The sequence below is a fragment of the Sceloporus occidentalis genome, unplaced genomic scaffold, assembly GCF_023333645.1.
Source record: "Sceloporus occidentalis isolate IW3139 unplaced genomic scaffold, rSceOcc1.0.p SCAF_7, whole genome shotgun sequence".
NCBI lineage: Eukaryota > Metazoa > Chordata > Lepidosauria > Squamata > Phrynosomatidae > Sceloporus > Sceloporus occidentalis.
This window is the reverse complement of record NW_028316987.1, coordinates 35706708-35726484: the sequence shown is the minus strand read 5'-3', so window position 1 is coordinate 35726484 and position 19777 is coordinate 35706708. Positions and strand designations below refer to the sequence as shown.

General features: G+C 40.0%; 1 protein-coding gene across 1 annotated transcript; it reads left to right on the top strand.

The window, feature by feature from the left end:
* The first annotated feature begins 346 nt into the window (after positions 1-346).
* On the top strand, positions 347-14383 carry EPDR1 (ependymin related 1). Its single transcript, XM_089532585.1, has 3 exons — positions 347-609; positions 5870-6078; positions 8327-14383. The coding sequence occupies exons 1-3, from the start codon at positions 377-379 to the stop codon at positions 8515-8517; spliced, it is 633 nt and encodes a 210-aa protein (XP_089388711.1). The 5' UTR covers positions 347-376; the 3' UTR covers positions 8518-14383.
* The last annotated feature ends 5394 nt before the right edge of the window (positions 14384-19777 follow it).

The window sequence follows — 19777 nt, the reverse complement described above, 5'->3', positions numbered from 1 at the left end:
TATTCCCCAATGTATCCCTCTGGGGCAAATATTCCCCAATGAATCCCTATGAGGGCAAGCCCTGTCCCTTGTTTTAGCAGCTCCCAGAATGGTTATCCAAAGGGAAAGCAGGGACCAAAGTCAGTTGAAGTTGTGACCAATATCCCTCTTCCCTTCCCTGGGTGTGTGCTATGGCATTCTGGGAAGGGGGCTTTGGCTGAAGAGCGGGGTATCAATCAATCAATATTTATTATTGTTGTTGTTGTTGTTGAGAAGAGGGCGTCCCTCTCAGACCCAGAGCCTGGCTCTCGCCTCCCAGGCCCTCCTCCTCCCTCAGAAAGAGCGGCCTTCGGAGGCGGGCCTTCCCTCAGAGGCCAGGCGGAGCTAGGCCTAGACCATGGCGGCGTCGGCGGGGCTTCTCTGCGGGGCCCTGCTGCTGGTGTCCCTATCGGGCCGGGGCCCCTGTTGCTGGGCCTCGTCCCCTTGCAAGGCCCCGGAGGCGTGGGAAGGGAGGACGGTGGTGTACGACCATGGCACTGGCAGGAACACCCGCGCCGCCTTGGCCTACGACAGCCCCAACCAGCGCCTCCGGGTTTGGGAGGAGAGGAAGGGCCTCATCCCTTGCAAGAAGTAGGTCCCCCCCCCCCTCTCTCTCAGACTGAGGCAGGAATAACCCGGTTTGGACCCGCTTTAACTTGTCTGCCTCTCTGCTATGGAATTCTGGGAGCTGGAGTTTGTTGGGATGGCAGGGGAAAACAGATGACTAATGGGATACATGTTATAAAGCATATCTGTCAGCCAAAGACCAGGCAAAAGTACTGTATACCATCTGGAAAGAAATGTCCCCAGAGTCTAATGTAACAGAGCAGTGAGATGCAGTCAAGTATGGCACTTTATTTATTTTGGTGATTAAAAATGAGGGCAGAAATGGCAGAAGAACATGGAAATCTACAAATGGGGAACATTATTTTGGGGGGCTCCGACAGTTCCAGGTTTGGAGCCTGGTATTTGCCCAGCAAAACTTGTTTGAAACACCAGTGTGTGTCAGGTGGGACTGCAACACAATACGTTTTTCATGGAGTGCATACATGGCCACCATCCACATTGTGTGCACACACTCCATTCTTATTGTGCTGTTCATTGGAGTAAGTCCTCTTCCTGTTTCTCCCCTAAAGTTTTGGAGGGAGCATCTTGGAGTCCCTTCAGCCATGTGTTTGTACCTTCTTCTTGTGGCATAGAAGAATGATTAATTGGAGGATGGGTTTGCTGTAAAGATGTTCTCCAGAGATGATCTGCTCTGTACTGTTTACAGCTTTTTTCTCCAAAGACAACAATATTGGAGCAAAACACCCATTGGCGCATTACAGAGCGCCCAAGACGGCCGCCTTTTGCTACGTCCGGGAACCGCAGCGGCCAAACCGCGCGGTTCCCGGGCGCAGCAAGAAAGAAGCGCCAAAATGGTGCTTCTTTCTGCGACCCAGAAGTGGTGCCGCGAGGCGCTAGTTATGCACTCGCGGCGTCACTTCCACCGTGCAACGGCTGGATGCAACGTCCAAATGGCACCCGCCCGTGTGGACGGGCGCCGCCATTTTGTACGGACTCGGTCCGTATTAGGGTTGAGGGGCTTCCCTTCTGGAGACCCCTTCTCAACCCTAACACGCCCCTTCCTAACCCTAGCACGCCCCTTCGGCGCGTCTGTAATGCGCCATAGTCTTTCTGTGGCCACTGACTCTTTTTCACCTTTCAATGCTCACTGCTGGAGGTGCAAGATTAATATTATTTTTATTTTGTATACTACCCAAAGGAACCCAAAAGAATAAAACTATAAATCAAGAAGATGGTGATAAATACAAGGATAACAAAGTTACAAATTATTATAGCTAGGAGTTATGCTTCTTCTTCTTCTTGACCTCTGCACACAGATTGGCCTGTTCCAGACTGCCAAAATAAAGCTGCTTCGGGTCTCTTTGGAGGTATGCTATTTAAATGATGCATGGGTCCTAAGAGTCCAGAGGTCGTGCCAAAGCCACGCTCCATTCCTAAGCACTGGAGTGCAGCTTTGGTGCAGCTTCCGGATTCTTAGGATGCATGCACCATTTAAACAGCATACCTCCAAAGAGACTCGAAGCAGCTTTATTTTGGCAGTCTGTAACAGGCCATTGGTTTTTTAAAAAGTTAGCTCCACTTTTGGAAAGATTTGGGGAAAATCAGATGTGCATAGACCATTTTTTAATATTATACAAGTAAATTCTGGGAAACTTTGATCTTACAAGCTGTTGAGTCATTCTGGCCATTATCCATTTAAGCACTCAAGCGTGTTTCTAGCTCCACACAGTTTAATGGAAGACAGAACCTGCCAATTCTCTGGCACTACATTCTCAAACATTAGTAAATGTGGCTTGGCACATAATTTGGGGGAAGCTTTAAAAAAAGAGGGTTGGAGCAGGAATTGGTTTGTGGTAAGGAATCTGAAAGAGCAGGGTACAGAAAACTAACATCCCACTGGTGGAGAAGTTTGGGAACGGAGCATCATCTAAAAATGTTTGGCAATCAAACAAAATATTGTTGAGCTCTGAGTTTATACAGTCTATAGAACCATAGTAAAACATCACTTCTTCAACCTGTGGCCACAGCTGTTATCCTTGAAAGAACACCTATTAAAAGAAAGAAGAAACACCTCATAATTTTAGTTCTAGAATGAGCTTGTCTGATATGGCCCTAATATAGAATCAAAGTCTTAGACCAGTGATGGTGAACCTTTTAGAGGCCGAGTGCCCAAACTGCAACCCAGCCCTCACTTATTTATTGCAAAGTGCCATGTCCTTCTGGCTTTCTAGTAAGAGACTCTGGCAAATTCTGTGCTAGGGCGACGACACATGTGCCCACAGAGAGGGCTCTGAGTGCCACCTCTGGCACACGTGCCATAGGTTCGCCATCACTGTCTTAGAATTTGGATAGGACAAATGGCATTGTAGGTATAGTAAGTGTGTTCTTGAGCTGTGCTTCTTTAACAGAAACTTTGGTTCCAGGGGTCAAAATAACATGGAAAGAATAGGGAAGGTTCCTGCACCACAAAAAAGAACAGTTCAACAGGTTCCAGCAAAGTTTTAAATTCAAAACTAACGCTATGCACATGTGAAATGAAACTACCAGGTGAGGTAAGCTTTGCATAGATAAACAAAAACATTTCAAATCTTTTAGAAACCACTTTAAAACTTATTCCAAAGCACATCCCCATACGATTTTTTCTTTCTTTCAGCATTCCCCACTTTTCTTACGATTTCCATTTTTTGTGGCGAAACTTATAGATCTATCCTTTTTCAATATGCATAGGGAGCTGCAGTGGCATCCCCAGCTCTGGTGTCACCCATTGTGGCGGTTGGCTGCCAAGAGGGACTAGCAGGGAATGGGGCCAAAGGGGTTTGCTCGGCCTTCTCCTTCGCCATAGTGGTGACCACTTCTTGAGGAGGAAGCTGCTGCCGCAGCAAAACTAATACAGGCACACTTGCCCTTCTTCACCATGGAGGTGGCCTCCTCCTCAGGAGGAAGCCACCACCACTGCTGTGAAGCTGAGAGGGGCATACTGGCCCTTCTCACCCTGACATCTCATCAACTTGAAGGCGGCTAACAACAACATCAGACTTCCTGAAGAAGTTTCTAATGAGTGTGTGTATCTAGATGTTTCCATGCCTATAGAATTACAAAAATGGCCCTTCATACAGACTCAAGAAATCTGGGAATTAACCTCTATACTGTCATCTAGCTAAAGCTTTTGGATCAAATGGTATTGCTGCTGATCTGATGAAGTCAAGTAGTGATTGGTGGAATCCTCTAATGGCAGATTTTTTTCATATTAACTAATCCTAGAAAGGCTCCTGCCAGTTGGCAAAAACCAAATCTTGTACCCATATATATAAAGGGCATCGTCAGTGGTTGGGAAATGGTACCTGTGCTTGCAACTGAAAGACTGGATCCATGTATTCAGTGTGCTTGTGAAAAGAATAAATTGGATTCAAAGCATAATGGTCAGCAGGAGATCATTGCTTGACTTTACAACTTTCTTAGAAATAGTCCCAGTTAAATGACAGAGAGTAAAAAACATATTCTTCATTCTAATGCAAATTTGATCTCCGACACAAGATTCTTGACACAAGATTCAGGAAACATAAAACAGCAACTGTCACCAACAATCTGCTGCAGAACATTTCATTTCTGAGGGGCACATTTTTTCCACTGTGACAACCTTTCCTGTAAAGAAACTACATGATCCAATCATGCTTAATAAGAGAGAAAACTTCTGGATGCACAGACTCAATACCTTGATGCCATATCGCCTAAGGAAAGAAGACAATACCAGTCCTCCCTCTGGCACTATCTTTTGAATCCTATGCTTTGACGTTTCTGTTCCTTGAGGCTGTTTATCACTTCCATTCTCACAATGCTCTTCTGTTGCTGTAGACAAACAGACATATGTACATATATACAAAAAATTACAAGAGAAAAGATACTTCTGAAAACTAGATCTTTCTTTTCCTCACAGTAAGTTGCTCCTTGAGTAGCATTCTAGAGTTTGTTGTTGAAGGAAGGGGGCTCTTAGCTGGTATGCTAAGAAGGTGGATTAGTGCGAAGATTACAAGGCAATTCTTATTAGAGTATAATGATTCTTTCACAAATATGTGAAAGGAAAATCTGGCAAATTATAGTTTGTGATTTTTTTCGGGGGAGGGATCTGAGATGCCAGCAGGGCAATGAATAAATTGTAGTTAAAATATTATTGGAAAAGCAACTAGAATTGCTGGAATACAGCCATAATTAACACTTCATGATCTTCTTTTAATTTCTAATTTACCTGAACTGGCTAAAATACATGTATTTATGGCAAGAAAAAGCAGGTGATAAAACTGGTTCCAAGTTCCACATTGTGCATGTTACATTAATAGAAGTGGTTCTTCACCTGCTATTGCAATCAAAACTGAAGTCATAGCACCAAAGAATCTAGAGATATGTAATTTGACTACAGTATATCCATTGAGTTTACTTGACACAGAATGTGGTAGACTCAAATTCTAGCTAGTACCACTTCAGCCTGCATATAGGTGAGTATGAATTTTAAATACCTATCAACTAGGATAAATTAAGGAAGAAATTTGTTATTTTCATGGCTTATGTGTAGCCCTAACTCCATGATAAATAGGAAAGGGGACACTTACATAGAAGGACTGATAGATAAGGGTGTATGCATAGTCCCGTTGCTCTTCCTCATTCTTCTCAGCAAATTCCATGGTTTTTAAATGTCTTTATTTTTTATCATAGCCTTATCAACTATTGGAAGATATATAGTTGTATCATAGCCTGCAATTTGCAACTTTCTGACTACAATGTCTAATTTATCCAATCCAGAGGTGTTAAAACTGAGGCAGATCTGGCTGTTGGTTATCATGGGAGAAGGAAGGAAGATTTGAAGCATGACTCTGCTACAAGCTTATAGCAGTTATATACCAGTTTAATGGTCATGGGTTCACCAAATAAATCCCAGAAATTGTCTCTTGCTGGTAATGCACAGATTGCTCCTTACACAGAAATACAATTCCATAGGTTTTCCTGAACTACACAATATTGCGCAGAACACATTTTATTTTGTCTTTTTTTGGAAACTAAGCTGAGTTGGGCCTGGTTAGTTCTTATATAGGAGATCACTGGAGAACAGTGGGGATCTCCAGGTAAGGGTAACAAAGAAAATGTGCTTGACACCCTGTGGTGGATGATTCAGTGGTTTAAGTATAAGGCGGTGTCCTAGATAAAGTGTGTTGGGTAGATAAAGCCTATATCTCAGCAGATGTTGTATAATGAATTCATGGATATTAATTCTGTTCTTGTCTCAATTTTCCAGGTTCTTTGAATATATATACCTCTATAAAGATGCAGTGATGTTTAAGATAGAACAAGTGACGAAGTTGTGTTCCAAGATGCCTTTGAATGATCCATGGGATCCTTTTGATATTCCTGACAATTCGACCTATGAAGATCAGTATTACATTGGAGGTCCTGATGACCAAATTATGGTACAGGAATGGTCTGACAGAAAGCAAGCTAGAAAATGTAAGCACTAATTGGTTTAATTAAAAATTATTTGTTTACCACACACCAGACATTCTGTTCCTACATTACTGTTATAGTGTTTTATCATGCCAGAAATACAATGTTAGTCTCCTTTCCTCCAAGAAATAAATGGTGTAGATATATAAACAAACCATTTGCTTTCTTAATTTCTCTGAGGGTGATTCCACATCTTTATTTTTCTTTTTAATTGCTGTGTCTTGGCCCTTACAAAATTATAATACAAGTTGAGTATCCCTTATCTGAAATGATTGGAACCAAAAGAACTTTGAATTTAGGATTTTTTTTCCAGTTTTTGGAATACACAAGTAGCATAATGCATACTTTTACTTTTATTTGTGAGCAGGGTTCATTGTATGGTCTTACCTGTTTATTGAGACATGACCTTGAAGATATTGGCTAAGCTTAAATAACTAAGGATAGGATTATACCTATGAATTTCAGTCTTACATCCAGACACCACTAGCACCCATCTTTGTAAGACAACAATGTATGGGTGGGTTATTATACTGTCAGAGGTGCATGAGTGCCACCTTCCTACTACTGTATTCTTCCAGTTGTTGATGGAATGCTCACCTCATAATTTCTTAGCATTGTCTAGGCTATTAAATATTGATGGTAGTTGGAGATATTAATATTCTATTGGAGTCAGCTCAGGCTGATGGATTATATTTTAATCTCTTTCTAAATGGCCTCATACTGTAATATCTCAAGAATGATCAAACTTTGAGTTAGGAGGCCTTCCTTTGTGTTCTATTCTATAATAATGGAGGTGGGGCAAAATTGCCCCTACTTTTCAGATCCATTCATCAACTGTGAAAGGGATTTGGGGCTGTTTCTGGTGGAAGAGAACTGTAAGCAACATTTCAGGGCTTGAAGGTTGTCTCATCTGACAGTTATGCTACATTTACAAGGTGGCTTTGAAAACTTCAGAACTTTAAAAAAGACTTTTTAGAAAGTTTTTGCACTCCCAGCCTGGCATCAATTGCTGCAGCACCCAAAGGACTGCTGTTATATGGTCCCATAAAGTTTGCAAACATTGCTGCCTCCCCATAGGTTTAGATAAATATGCAACAAACACACATACATACACAGTCTGTTCTCAAGCATTCCTTGAAGTTCTGTTGGCTCCATCATCAGAGACATATTCACTTCATTCGCATTAATGATAACAAAGGCTGACTAAAATGTTTGGCTCATTTCAGATCTCCTTTATAAGACACACAAGTAAAGATATGTGAATTTCCTCTGCAGATTATTTCATTATTTCCCCTCTATGATAAAAGTGAATAAAGCTGTATTAAAACATAGCACAAACTGTCATGAAGATCTGTCTTAAAAGTGTTGAATCTTGAGCTAATGGTGAATTGGTTCTCACTTTGCCAAGACTTGGAGTCTATCCTGTTTGTGACATCATGTATGATATCAGAATATCATTGAAACTAGCATATCTCCACGCCAACGCTATGCCAACACCTCTGCAGCTGGATAGCCATTAGCCTGACATGCCAACAAGATCTGGAGAGCGAGGCTAATGATCTCATAATTTATTCTGAACAAGAGTTTGTATAACCTGAAAGCTATCTTCTAGCATTCAAAAAATAACAATTCCAAAATAATAGCTGATCCAGTGAAAAGTGTGGTGTCAGTGGTGTGTACTAGTGATCAAGAGGCCTCTGGCACCCACTTTTGTAAGAAAGCGATCTTTGGGTATGTTCTTATGTTAACAGAACCATTTGGTGGCCATTTCTCTAATACTTCATCAAAAGGGAGGGAAACTTTGGCGTTCAAGAAGCTGATAATTACTGTTCTCATCATCCCTCATCATTGCCTTTATTAACTGAAGCTTAGAGAAATGTGAGTTGAACAACATATGGAGGACCACAGGTTCCTTGATCCTTTTGTATTACCTTATCAGATATCTTAATTTGGCATTTACAGTGGAACTAAAAAAGGTATTAATATTGAATTTAAGCTGAAGTATGTTTTAAGTTTAAATGTCTCTCACACTGTTCATATTATAATCTTTAAAGCAGCCAAGACAAAGCATTCCTACTGAATCTAACCAGAGTGAATTTCAGGATAGATGGGCTTGAGGAGTGTAGCATTAATCTTTAATTTGAGTTCAAATAAATAAATAATTATTTTGATTTAATTTTTTTGAAAAAAAAAATTAAAAATTATTTATCCTTTCCACATAGAAACAATAATACTTTGTGTTTTATTGCAGTTGAAACCTGGGTTGGTGTTTACACAGTCAAGGATTGTTACCCAGTTCAGGAAACATACACAAAGAACTATAGCGTGACAACCTCCACTCGTTTCTTTGATCTAAAGCTTGGGATAAGTGACCCATCTGTATTCATCCCTCCAAGCACCTGCCAGACAGCTCAGCCAGAAGAAATGAGAGATGCATGCTGATAGTAAACTTTGGATTCTGTGTGAAAACAATATAGATATATAATATAGATTATCATTAATAATTAGCTGCTGATGCCTAACCTGATTGTTGCACTTTATACAATTGTGATTTTGGAGAGTGAGATATCTAATTGAGGCAAAAAGGGGGAAGAAACCCATTTCCTCTTGAGGGTCTCATTCCACCCTTGTCCTTATGTTCTATAATTATTGGAGAAGCATTGTTTATAGGCTTGTTATTGACATTATGTTTTTAAATAACCTGTTATTTATATTTTCTAAGATGTACACTGTGCACCTAAAAGCATATTAAAATATTGCGTATATTTATTAATTCTCAAGAGATGGATAAACTATATTTCATGCAAGAGATAGAGGCCAGAATCCTGTTGGTGATGTACACTGACATTACCTCCCATTACACTATCATATGCTCTTTGTCTGTGATTGTGGAAGGAGGTCAGTACCTTCCTGTGCAGTGTTCCCTCTAGTGCAGTGGAGCTTTTCAGCACTGGAACACCCCCTACTGTCAATTAGTGGCTTAGAGAGGTGAAGGGTATTCTGACAGCATCTGGCTACAGATCCACAGCTGGGAGAAAAGAACAGACATTGGCTTCCAGGATCTCCAGCGTGTCACTGAAGGCTCCAGCAGGAAGCCCAATGACTCACTGGAGAGCTGAGGAAATGATGTCTGTCCTTTTCTCCCAGCTGAAGAACTGTAGCCAAATGCTGTCTGGGGGCCCTCCATCCTTCTGGCCTCTAATTCTCCACAGGGTGCACTCTGGCACTGAGAAGGCCCATTGAACTGAGATGAAAGAGTGAGTTCAGTGGAAGTGCACTGACAGAAATTTATGCTCTGCCAGCATGATTTAGGGTCTGAGATTGTTACTATAACGTGGCTTCTGTAACTGATTGCATCATAATTTTTTTTAACTTTTTTGTTTAAATGGAATTTGTTGTGATTAAATTTTCCTTTTGCATAAAAAAATGTCCATGCATAAAAAAAAAATCTAGGATGTTTGTTTAAATGTTAGCTGAATGGTGTAGTATCAGGAGTAATGAATTATCCCGAAGTGTTCTACTTACTGCTGCAGTCGTTTATATTTACTTTGTTTCTTTGGAAGATTGATATTCCTTCTTTGATCACTATACAAGGCAGCTTAGAATAGATAACTGTAATACACACATAGTGATATGCCATTAGGTTGTTGATTCAAAAGTCTTCACATTGATGTTTTCACTAAACTATGTGCCTTTAAATTGCTTGTCAGTTTATGGCAATCCCATTAATTTCATAGGATTTTGTTAGGTAAGGAATACTCATAGTTGGTTTACTCCATTTGCCTTCCTCTGGATATAACTCTTCAGACATGATATTCTGGCATTCTCCTTTCCATGTACCACCCTGTGCTTAGCTTCAGAGATTAGACAGGATCTGTGGCCTTCAGGAGATTTCAGGTGAGAAGTATATATGGAGAGTGTTTCTTGTAGCCACTTTGTTACCTCCTGGTGATCAGAGATATGGGTGCTGTTAGAAATAAGTTACAGGGGGCATACCAGGTTAATCAACGAATGAAGAAATATGGAACGGGTTGTGTTGAAAAAGGATAGGCTAGTACAATACAGTATGTATGTTTGAACAAATGGTGGAGTAGGGCCCAAGAAGGAGAACCAGACCATTGGGCAGAGTGTGGAAACTGCCTGCTCCTCAAACGTTTGGCTTGCAACTACCTTCTGTCTCTGGCAGTTATGGGGGATTTATGCCATGTAGGCCAAAAACCTTAGAGTGCCAAAGGCTCCTCACAAGGAGACAGACTACAAAACCTCTTGATTGTTCAGGCAAAATCCAACTCATGCGTTTCCTCTAGTTCTAGCTAGTGCTCATATTCTCTACTGGAATACATCAGTGGCAGCTTCAGTACCAGGAACAGATCTGAAGAGGTCTTCTGGTTATAGAGACTTCTTCCAGGCTTGAATGGCTTGCAAACTTAAGATCCTCTGTGTAAAATTGAAAGAGAAAATGTGAAGACTGTAACATGTTAGAAATGTATTTTTTTAAAATGTAAGTGTACCAAAATACTATTAGAATCAGTGTGATATAATTGTTTGTGTGTTGGACTAGGATTCTGGAAGTCCAGAATTCAAATCCCTGTCCATGCATGGAAACCCAGTGGATGGCATGAAGCCAGCCATACTCTTTCAGCCTCAAAGAAGGCAATGGCAAACTTAAGAATCTTATCAAGAAACATCTATGATAGGGTTGTCATAAGTTAAAGGTCACTTGAAAGTACAGCAGCACCATCACTGCATTATTGATTCTAGAAAAGTGAATGACATACCTGTCTACCCACATACTTCAGCACATGCAACCAAATCCTGGATATTCAGGGTTTCTTATCACATATAAGACCCAATACACCCACAGGGGAACATAGGCTTAATTAGTCATGCTTAAACAAGGCCCATTGAAATCATATAAATAATGAATCTCTTTCTATTGAATAAACCAACTCCTAGCATGACTTAGCCCATCCCCAACCCAGTGAGCATTTCCCATTTAGCATGAGGAAGTTAGAGATGAGGCCATTGGATGTCATTGTGTTCCCCCTCATATGTAAGATTTAGTGCCTTTAAATCTGATACATTCACTTAATAAAGAAGTATGGATATTGTGTTTTGGGTATAGACATTTTATGTATGCATAGAACTTTACAGAGTAACAAAAAGAACTGAGAAACTTGTGATCAAAACAAGGAATGGGAATCTCTAGATTATGTTGGATTACAACTCTTCATAGAAAAAGTGGGCTTTGAGGAAAGATTTGAAGAAGGAAGGGGTCAGGGTATAAGTATTCTGGAAAGAAGTTCAAGGTGTAGGAGGAAGGGTAATGTGTATTATTATTATTTCCCACTTTCCCCCCAGAATTGGAATACACCTCTGAATGTAGGGGTGAAGACTTTATGATTAATCCAGGAGTAGAGAGGGGACCACAATGAGGTTTCCAAAGGAATGTCCTAGGGACTTGGAAAAGAGATGTTTGATTTGGGGGATAGTGTTCTGGATAGAGATAAGAATCCTAAGGAGTAGCATTGGAACCTAAAAGAGGAGAAGGCTGCAGTTGTAAAGGAAAGTAACAAATTTAGCCAAAGGAATTGAGAAGAAGGGCCATATTTTTCCAGCTTTTTAGACATCACATGAGTTGGCACACTGAATATGGGGAAGAAAAAAATGCAGGCTATACTCCAGTCACTCTCCAAATTTTTCACAGTGAAGTATTGTTCTCTTATGGCTGTTCATGCAGCATGTCACATTTTGATTCATGTAAATGATCACACTATGATAGGGTGAGTTTTTTTTTTAATGCTTTGAAAGGTAGAGGGGAAAAAACTTTCTATATGGTATAGTGAAAAGACAACAAATGAAGCACAAGGGGCACACCTACTTTTATTTGCACTTTCTGCTTTGCTCACTGAACATTTGCTCACTATAAGCATTTCACAGCATGAGCACTCCAGTATAGCTCTTTGGACAGGGCTTTGAAATAACCTTTCTTACTGATCCCACTTTCATTCTGGTGACTTGTTAAAACTTTCTCTATGTGGAAAAAGGAAAATATTTGCAATTAGAGAATAGAGCTGACGTAGTGACATCCCCCAGACAGGCAAATATAAAAGTGACTGACTTTCCTCCAAACAGAGCACAAAGAGAAGCAGGGGCCACTGCTTGTTATACCCACTTTATTCTCCCCTTTCCCTATGGGAAAGAACAGGAAAATAGATCTTTCCACTAGCTTTGCTTCCCTTTGCCTGGCTTCAACCAAGCTCCAAAACAAGCCACAGCTCTCAGCCTGATTATAGTATAGACAGGATGAAATCCAAGAGCCAGAGCTAAAAGATGTGGTTGAGGTGGAAAATCAGTTTCTGGCTCAAGCAAGTGGGAATCATGCATCTAGATACAGAAGATGTGGATTGGCAGCCAATTTCTGGATTAGGCAGGCCAGTTCAGCTACTCGATAGGACAAGTTCAGAAACAGTTACACTTTTAGTGCTTTACTTACGTTTTCCGTTTGAGTAGATTAGCAATACTTTCTAGGACATGATAACAATGATCAGTTAAGTAATTCCTTTGGTCTGCCATTTGCCCCATTCAGGGCAGAGAGCCAGGCACCTGGGTTCTGTTACCTGTGATCCTAGTTTGAGTCTCCTAGCATAGTTAGGCTAGGGATGGAAAACCTATGGCGTTCCAGAGGTTTTTCTAGGCTCCAAGCCCTGTTATTCCTTCACTATGGGCTATGTTGGCTAGGACTGGTGGGAGGCTAAAAAAACACAGGACGACTACCATTGCCCAACTCTGTTCAAGGGGAAAGGAGGAATCAGGAGAAGAGTGCTAGTGCTTTCTCCATCTTCTTTAGATCTTTGGCCATTTGACAAAGAGCAAAAGTAGTTATGAAGTTGTATTGTTTTGTTGTTTTTGGTTTTGCCTTTTGCACAAGAACTGGATCCTGTAACATATTGCAGGAATAGCTTTCCAAGTTAGTGTCTAGTCATGTATAATATTTTATGTAATGTTATTAAATAATTCTGATGAAATACAATGTCTGTTGTATACAGTGTTAATTGTACAAACGTATATATGCTAAGAATCCTATATATACCCTTTCTATAATAGTTTATGTCTTATAATGGCTGATATCTTATCTAACCTTCTCCATTCCTCAGTCTTTCCGATAATCTACTGTACATCTCTTATTATCCCTGAACTTATTTATATACTACATCATAAGAATAAGCTATTGTTTTCTTTGTATTGGTTTCATGTCTGTAAACTTGTCATATCACCTTACATGTATTCTTTAAACTATTAACTTTATTTATAAATATGTTCTGCTATTTACTCATAAATATGGTATTGTAAATCTCTTTAGCCACTTAAACTTAAAAAAGCAATACCCTTTTTGAAGTATTGTATCACTTATTTCCATTGGTTAGAAAATTTTGTCAAAGTATGTAGTCATGTATAATTTTTGATTTAGATAGCATTTGTGCAGAAGACACTTAGAAGCATAATCAAAAGTAATTAATCACTATATTTTCCTCATACATGAGGGAAAAAGTGTTTATGTGTTTTTCCAGTTATTCTCATATTCATTCAACCTGCATGGAAAAATATTTTCAAATAGTACATTATTGTTGAAAGTCTTCCCACCATAAATTGGTTAAACCTTATGCAATTGTGATGTATGATACCTCCACACCATTGTTTCCTTGTTAGTGAAGTATACATTTCCCATCTCTTAATGATAACATTATATTTCTGAATAATTCTAGATGATTTGCTCTGTGGGTCTCTGAAAAGTATTCTTATCAGAAAGCCTTATTCGGACATTGGAATCCTCCACATCTATAAAACCACACGAGAGAAAGGAGATGAGAAAACCAGCTCCACCCTGACTTTATCACTGTTCCTATGTTCTTCCATAAAGGTGAACATCTACAGCAGTGAGCCTGGTTTATCCATTTAGGTTCCCTGCCCACAGCAGAACTTTGAAAGATTGGGATTCTAGATCATGAGGAGCATGTATTAAATGAGTAAGTGTTGTGCTGTGGATGGATACTTCCCTTCCATTGAGTGGGAAGCTATGGGAACAGCAGCAGAGACAGTGAAGGTAGCTCATTCCTACTCTCTCAGTGTTGTCTTGGGTTTTTTTTAGAATGCCTGAACAGTGTTAAAGTGCAATACAAATAATGTTGCAGAAGAAGGTAGAGGAATCCTCAAAGAGTTAAATAGCTATGGCTTCACATGGCAAATGAGTGTTACAGATGTATGAGCTTTTGTTCAGTCGATGAAATAAAGAGATTTATCAAAAAGATAGCATTGTAGAGGATTGGCTTTATATGTCAGTTCTCCAATTATTGCTTATATGCTGTTAAAAAAAGGTGGTGTTTTTTTCTACATAAGCTGTATACAGCACCCCTTAGAAGTTCTTCCCTCCTTGACACAACTAGGTCTATTGTCCAGCCCTTTACAGCTCATTGTGGCTTGTATTCCCAGGCCTTGGGAAAGCAGCAGAATTTCCAGTTAAGAAATCAGTTCTGTTCTAATACACTGTTGACTGTCAGGATATATAAATAAACATACTTACATAGGGCCTGACTCTTATGTTTCACAGTTACAACTCCTTAGGAATCCTGAAAAACAGTATCAGGATATTTGTCTGAATCCCGCTATTAAAATGCCTATGGGAATCCCAGATTTCTTCCCCCACATCTCCCTGTAACTGGTGTTCCAAGATGCCCAAGATTCTGTTCCTGGAAACAGAATATAACCACCAAAACAAGTAGCCATTGACAGTTGTATCGTCTTTGAATTTACTCAATCCTCTTTCAAAGCTACGTAAATTGGTCCCCATCACCACATCATGTGCAGCTGAATTATGTATGGTGTGATGTCCTGTTCTGGAACTGATAGAGTTCCAGACCTTACCAAGAGGTCTTTTTGGTACTCAATGCTGACACACATTACTGCTATAACATTATAGCTTTATTGGTAGTGAATGATGCAGCAGATGAAACACAGCACTGAAGCATTCCAGACCTTTCACTGATAGAGTCCAGCATCCCGCCACAGTCAGCAGCAGAGTTCAGCGTGTATATATATATATATATATATATATATATATCCCGCTCTTTTCCCAGAATAGGGACTCAGAGCAGCTTCACAACATTAAAAAACAGTACAATTAAAAACATAAAAAGTATACTAAAAATGAATTAAATTATTACAAAAAGACATTTCAAAAAGATAAAACTATATATATGATGCACACACTACTGTACTATCCTAGTACAACTATCAGATTATTCATTGCTGGTCATTTAGATTTTATTTCTCAATTTAGGTCAGTGTCTTTCAGCCAAAAAACATTTGTATGGCCTTCTTAAGGGATAAACCATTTTGAAATCAATTTGCAGAGATATCAAAAGAAGTGTTTCCTAAGATTATTCCTGACAGTTTATTTATACCTCCTAGGACTCTGTCTCTCCTTTCTATTTCAGATTCATTAGATGTTTCCAGTTCTTTCTCCTTCTTTTCTGCTCTTATGCTCTAAGATCAGGAACCACTGGTAGAAAAATTGGATGATTCCCACTAGTAGGTTAGCAAGGGCTTCTGTTTCCCATTTTTTAAAATTGGATTTATATCCACAATTAATAATGTGGAAGTAGAACAGCCAGGGGCAGACAGATTGTCATTTGACAGGAGGTCAGTTTGGGAAGGCCTGCCAGAAGAGATCCATCTTGACTGCCCTTTTAAAGGTGGACAAGGTGGTAATATGACAGATCTCGTCTGGCAGGTCATTCCACATTGTCGGAGCGGCTGATGAGAAGGTCTTCTGGGAAACTACAGCCAACTTCTTCCTTGGCTGCAGTAAATTCTTCCCAGAGGACCTGAGTGTGGGGGGTGGATTGTAGGGGAGGAGGCGCTCCTGCAGGTAACTGGACCCAAGCCATGTAGGGCTTTAAAGGTGATAACCAAAACCTTGTACTGCACCCAGAAGCTAATTGACAGCCAGTGGAGTGATTTTAAAATAGGTGTAATATGGTCAACTCTGGATTTACCAGAGACCAATTTGGCTGCCATGTTTTGTACCAGTTGAAGCTTCCGGACTTGGCACAAGGGTAGCCCTATCTAGAGTGCGTTGCAGAAATCGAGACGGGTTACCAGCGCATGTACCACCGTTTCTAGCCCCCCCCCCCCACTCCCTTTAATATCAAACTAGTATAAAAAAGAGGGTGTTCAGAAGGAGATTAGATCTTGGAGTAACACTTTTGTTTCCTTCTTCCCTCAGCTTGAAGGGTAGGCAAATTAATAAGTGTGTGTTGATTAAAAAAACTGAGAGATTGAGAGGGATGTAGCCACACTTCACATTCATAGTGGTTTGATGCCACTTTATGTGTCATGGCTCCTTTCTATGGAATCCTTAGATAGGTAGTTTACTAGGGATACTTATAATTCTCTGCAAGAAAACTCTAATGCTGCCTTTAAGTAGAGTGTATTATCCAAGCTACAAACCCCAGAACTGCCTACTATGGAGACATGGCAGTTAAAGTGGCATCAAACTGCTATAATTATGCAATGTGGATACTCTCAGTGAGAAAAAGATTGGGAGAATTGCATAGCTATGGTGTATATTCGGACACCACATGCTAAGATGGAAATACTGGTTTCTACAGTTTTATATTCATCATGTTGCTGAACAGTCCATTGGGATTACAAATTCAGAGTCATTTTTACCTAACGTCTTCATCTGGTGGGCAAATACTACTCTACCATGTGTCAACAGAACTGACCCCCCAGGGATATAGTGATCTTTACGAACTTAATATCTGCCCTTTGTATAGGGCAAGGGCACGGAAAACACTAGCTAGCCCTACGCAAAATGAGGTGCTGAAATTAAATCATAATTTTTCTGGCATGCTGCCTTGGCTGCAAATGATCCTGAAAGCTTTTATCTAAGGGTTGGATAATTTTAGTGCAGAGCATGAAATTCAAACCTCTCTTTTTAAAATGACGTGGACTGTAACGCAGAGTGTCAAATGAGCCAGGGAGGCTTCCAGAATGTCAGAGCTGTTTGTTTATTAGAGCTAGCCAAAGCCACCTGGTGTGAAACCGGTGAGTTTTCCCCCTTACATGAACTTTGCCAAGTTTGCCTAGCACATTTCAAATCTGAGATGAGCTCATTTCTTGGGCTGTCTTGGAAGCTCTAATAAAATATAAAGGCAAGCCATCTGCCCACCAAATCCCACAGACTCTGCTAAGTAATACTCTTGAGTTGCCATCCCATGCACATTTGTCTGAGAGTACGTCCCATTGAATTCAGTGGGTCTTACTGCCAAGTAAACATAGAATCATAGAGCAGGAAGAGACCTTAAGGGCCATCCAGTCCAACCCTCTGCCATGCAGGAAATCCAAATCAAAGCATCCCCAACAGATGGCCATCCAGCCTCTGCTTAAAGACCTCCAAAGACAGAAACTCCACCACACTCCAAGGGAGTGTGTTCCACTGTCAAACAGCCCCTACTGTCAGGAAGTTCCTCCTGATGTTGAGGTGGAATCTCTTTTCCTGTAGCTTGCATCCATTGTTTTGGATCCTGTTCTCTGGAGCAGCAGAAAACAAGCTTGCTCCCTCCTCAGTATTACATCCCTTCAAATACTGTATTTAAACAGGGCTATCATTCTCCAGGCTAAACATGCTCAGCTCCCTAAGTCGTTCCTCATAGAGCATGGTTTCCAGACCCTTCACCATTTTAGTCGCCCTCCTTTGGACACGCTCCAGTTTCTCAATGTCCTTTTTGAATTGTGGTGCCCAGAACTGGACACAGTATTCCAGGTGGGGCCTGAGCAAAGCAGAATACAGTGGCACTATTACTTCCCTTGATTTAGACACTATACTTTTATTGATGCAACCTAAAATTTCATTGGCCTTCTTAGCTGCCGCATCGCTTTATTGACTCATGTTAAACTTGTGGTCTACTTGGGCTCCTCCTAGATCCCTTTCGCATGTAGTCTCATTCAGCCACAGAGCCTATATCTATGAATTTCATTTTCCCGCCTTAAGTGCAGTACCTTACATTTCTCCGTGTTGAATTTCGTTTTGTTAGCTTTGGCCCAGCTTTCTAGTCTATTTAGGTCATTTTGAATTTTAATCTTGTCCTCTGGGATATTAGCTACTCCTCCTAATTTGGTGTCATCTGCAAATTTGATAAGTATGCTCCCAATTTTGTCATCCAAGTCATTGATAAAGATGTTGAATATCACTGGGCCCAGGACAGAGCCCTGTGGGACCCCACTGGTCACTTCTCTCCAGGTTGAAAAGAAGCCATTGTTGAGCACCCTTTGGGTTCAGTCACATGACTGTGATTATGCTACAGTGAGGTCTGTTTTAGTGAAATGCCTGGTCAAAACTGATGAAAATTGTGTTCCAACAACTGGAGGGCCACAGATATAGCCATTCACCATGTAGATAACTGCAATACTGAAAACTGGACAAACAGATTTCTTAGCTCATGAAAACCAAGATGCAGGTGGGAAAAATCACAATATTTTGTACATATAAGAAGGGTGGTTGTTGTTGTTTTTAAAGTGGCATCTATTATGAACTGAAACATCACCTATAGGACCATTACTAAATGTGTTGGTGAACATTTTTAAAATGTTTCCATTTCTCATACTTCTCACAGTTTAATATTTCACAATATACAGTTCTATCCAAATTAAGTTAGTTGCAGTTGGTTCCCACTTAAATCAATAGGAATTAACTAATGACTAAATTATCTCACTCATTCTGATGGAAGCCTAATTTCAGTTTTCTCAGTCTAGACCTAATCCATAGATTTTTTTTTAAATTGCATTTAATTGAAATGTAAGATCACCTTGCCTAGTGCAGAAATACAAACTATTTTAGCATTATTTGCTTAATGCCACCACTGAAAAAACCACTGTGATACAAAACACAGGAATCTTTATTTTAAAAACTCTGGATTTTCCCCCTTGCTAGCACTATCAATAAATAATTTGAAATGTGATTCCTAAAACACTTACCTGGCTTATAATAATCTGTTAAATACAATGGGCCTCACTTATGAGCAAATGTATGTAAGACTACACTATCAATTCTCTAATCAGAAAATTTTTTATTATAATTTTCCATTGATCAAGCAAAAGCCTGGTCAAAATATGCAACCACTATTGGGGGGGAAATAGTAAACCACAGTGTTTCATAAGCTTTGCTTGATTTTTAGCTCCCCTGAAAATACAGTAGGTGCATGGGTAGTTGCAAGGTTTGAATTTGATACACAGAATTACCTCCTGAAATGCCAATGTTTAAGGTGATATCTCATGTCCAAATGAACTATCACGTTGTGATGAGTTTTCGTTCTTTCTTGGTTCCCTTAAAATGAGTGGTGGGGTTTAGCTGGTAATCTTGGGATTCTGGGATTCATACTTGGAATGCAAAATGTGCTGAACATACAATACATATCAGCTGCCATTCTGCCAGTCTTTGGGAGGAAGGAACAAATGTAGTCTTTGAGCTGGGTTTCAAACTTGAAATGGAGACGTGTTCAAAACATGTAATTTCATTATGATATTTCATTGTTCAGCAGAAGTTTTGAATGTCAGATAAATTTAAAAGTGGCATGAGCCACTCTCCTGAACCAATAATGCATAACAAACAATAAACATCAAATGCTGGGGCAAATGTATT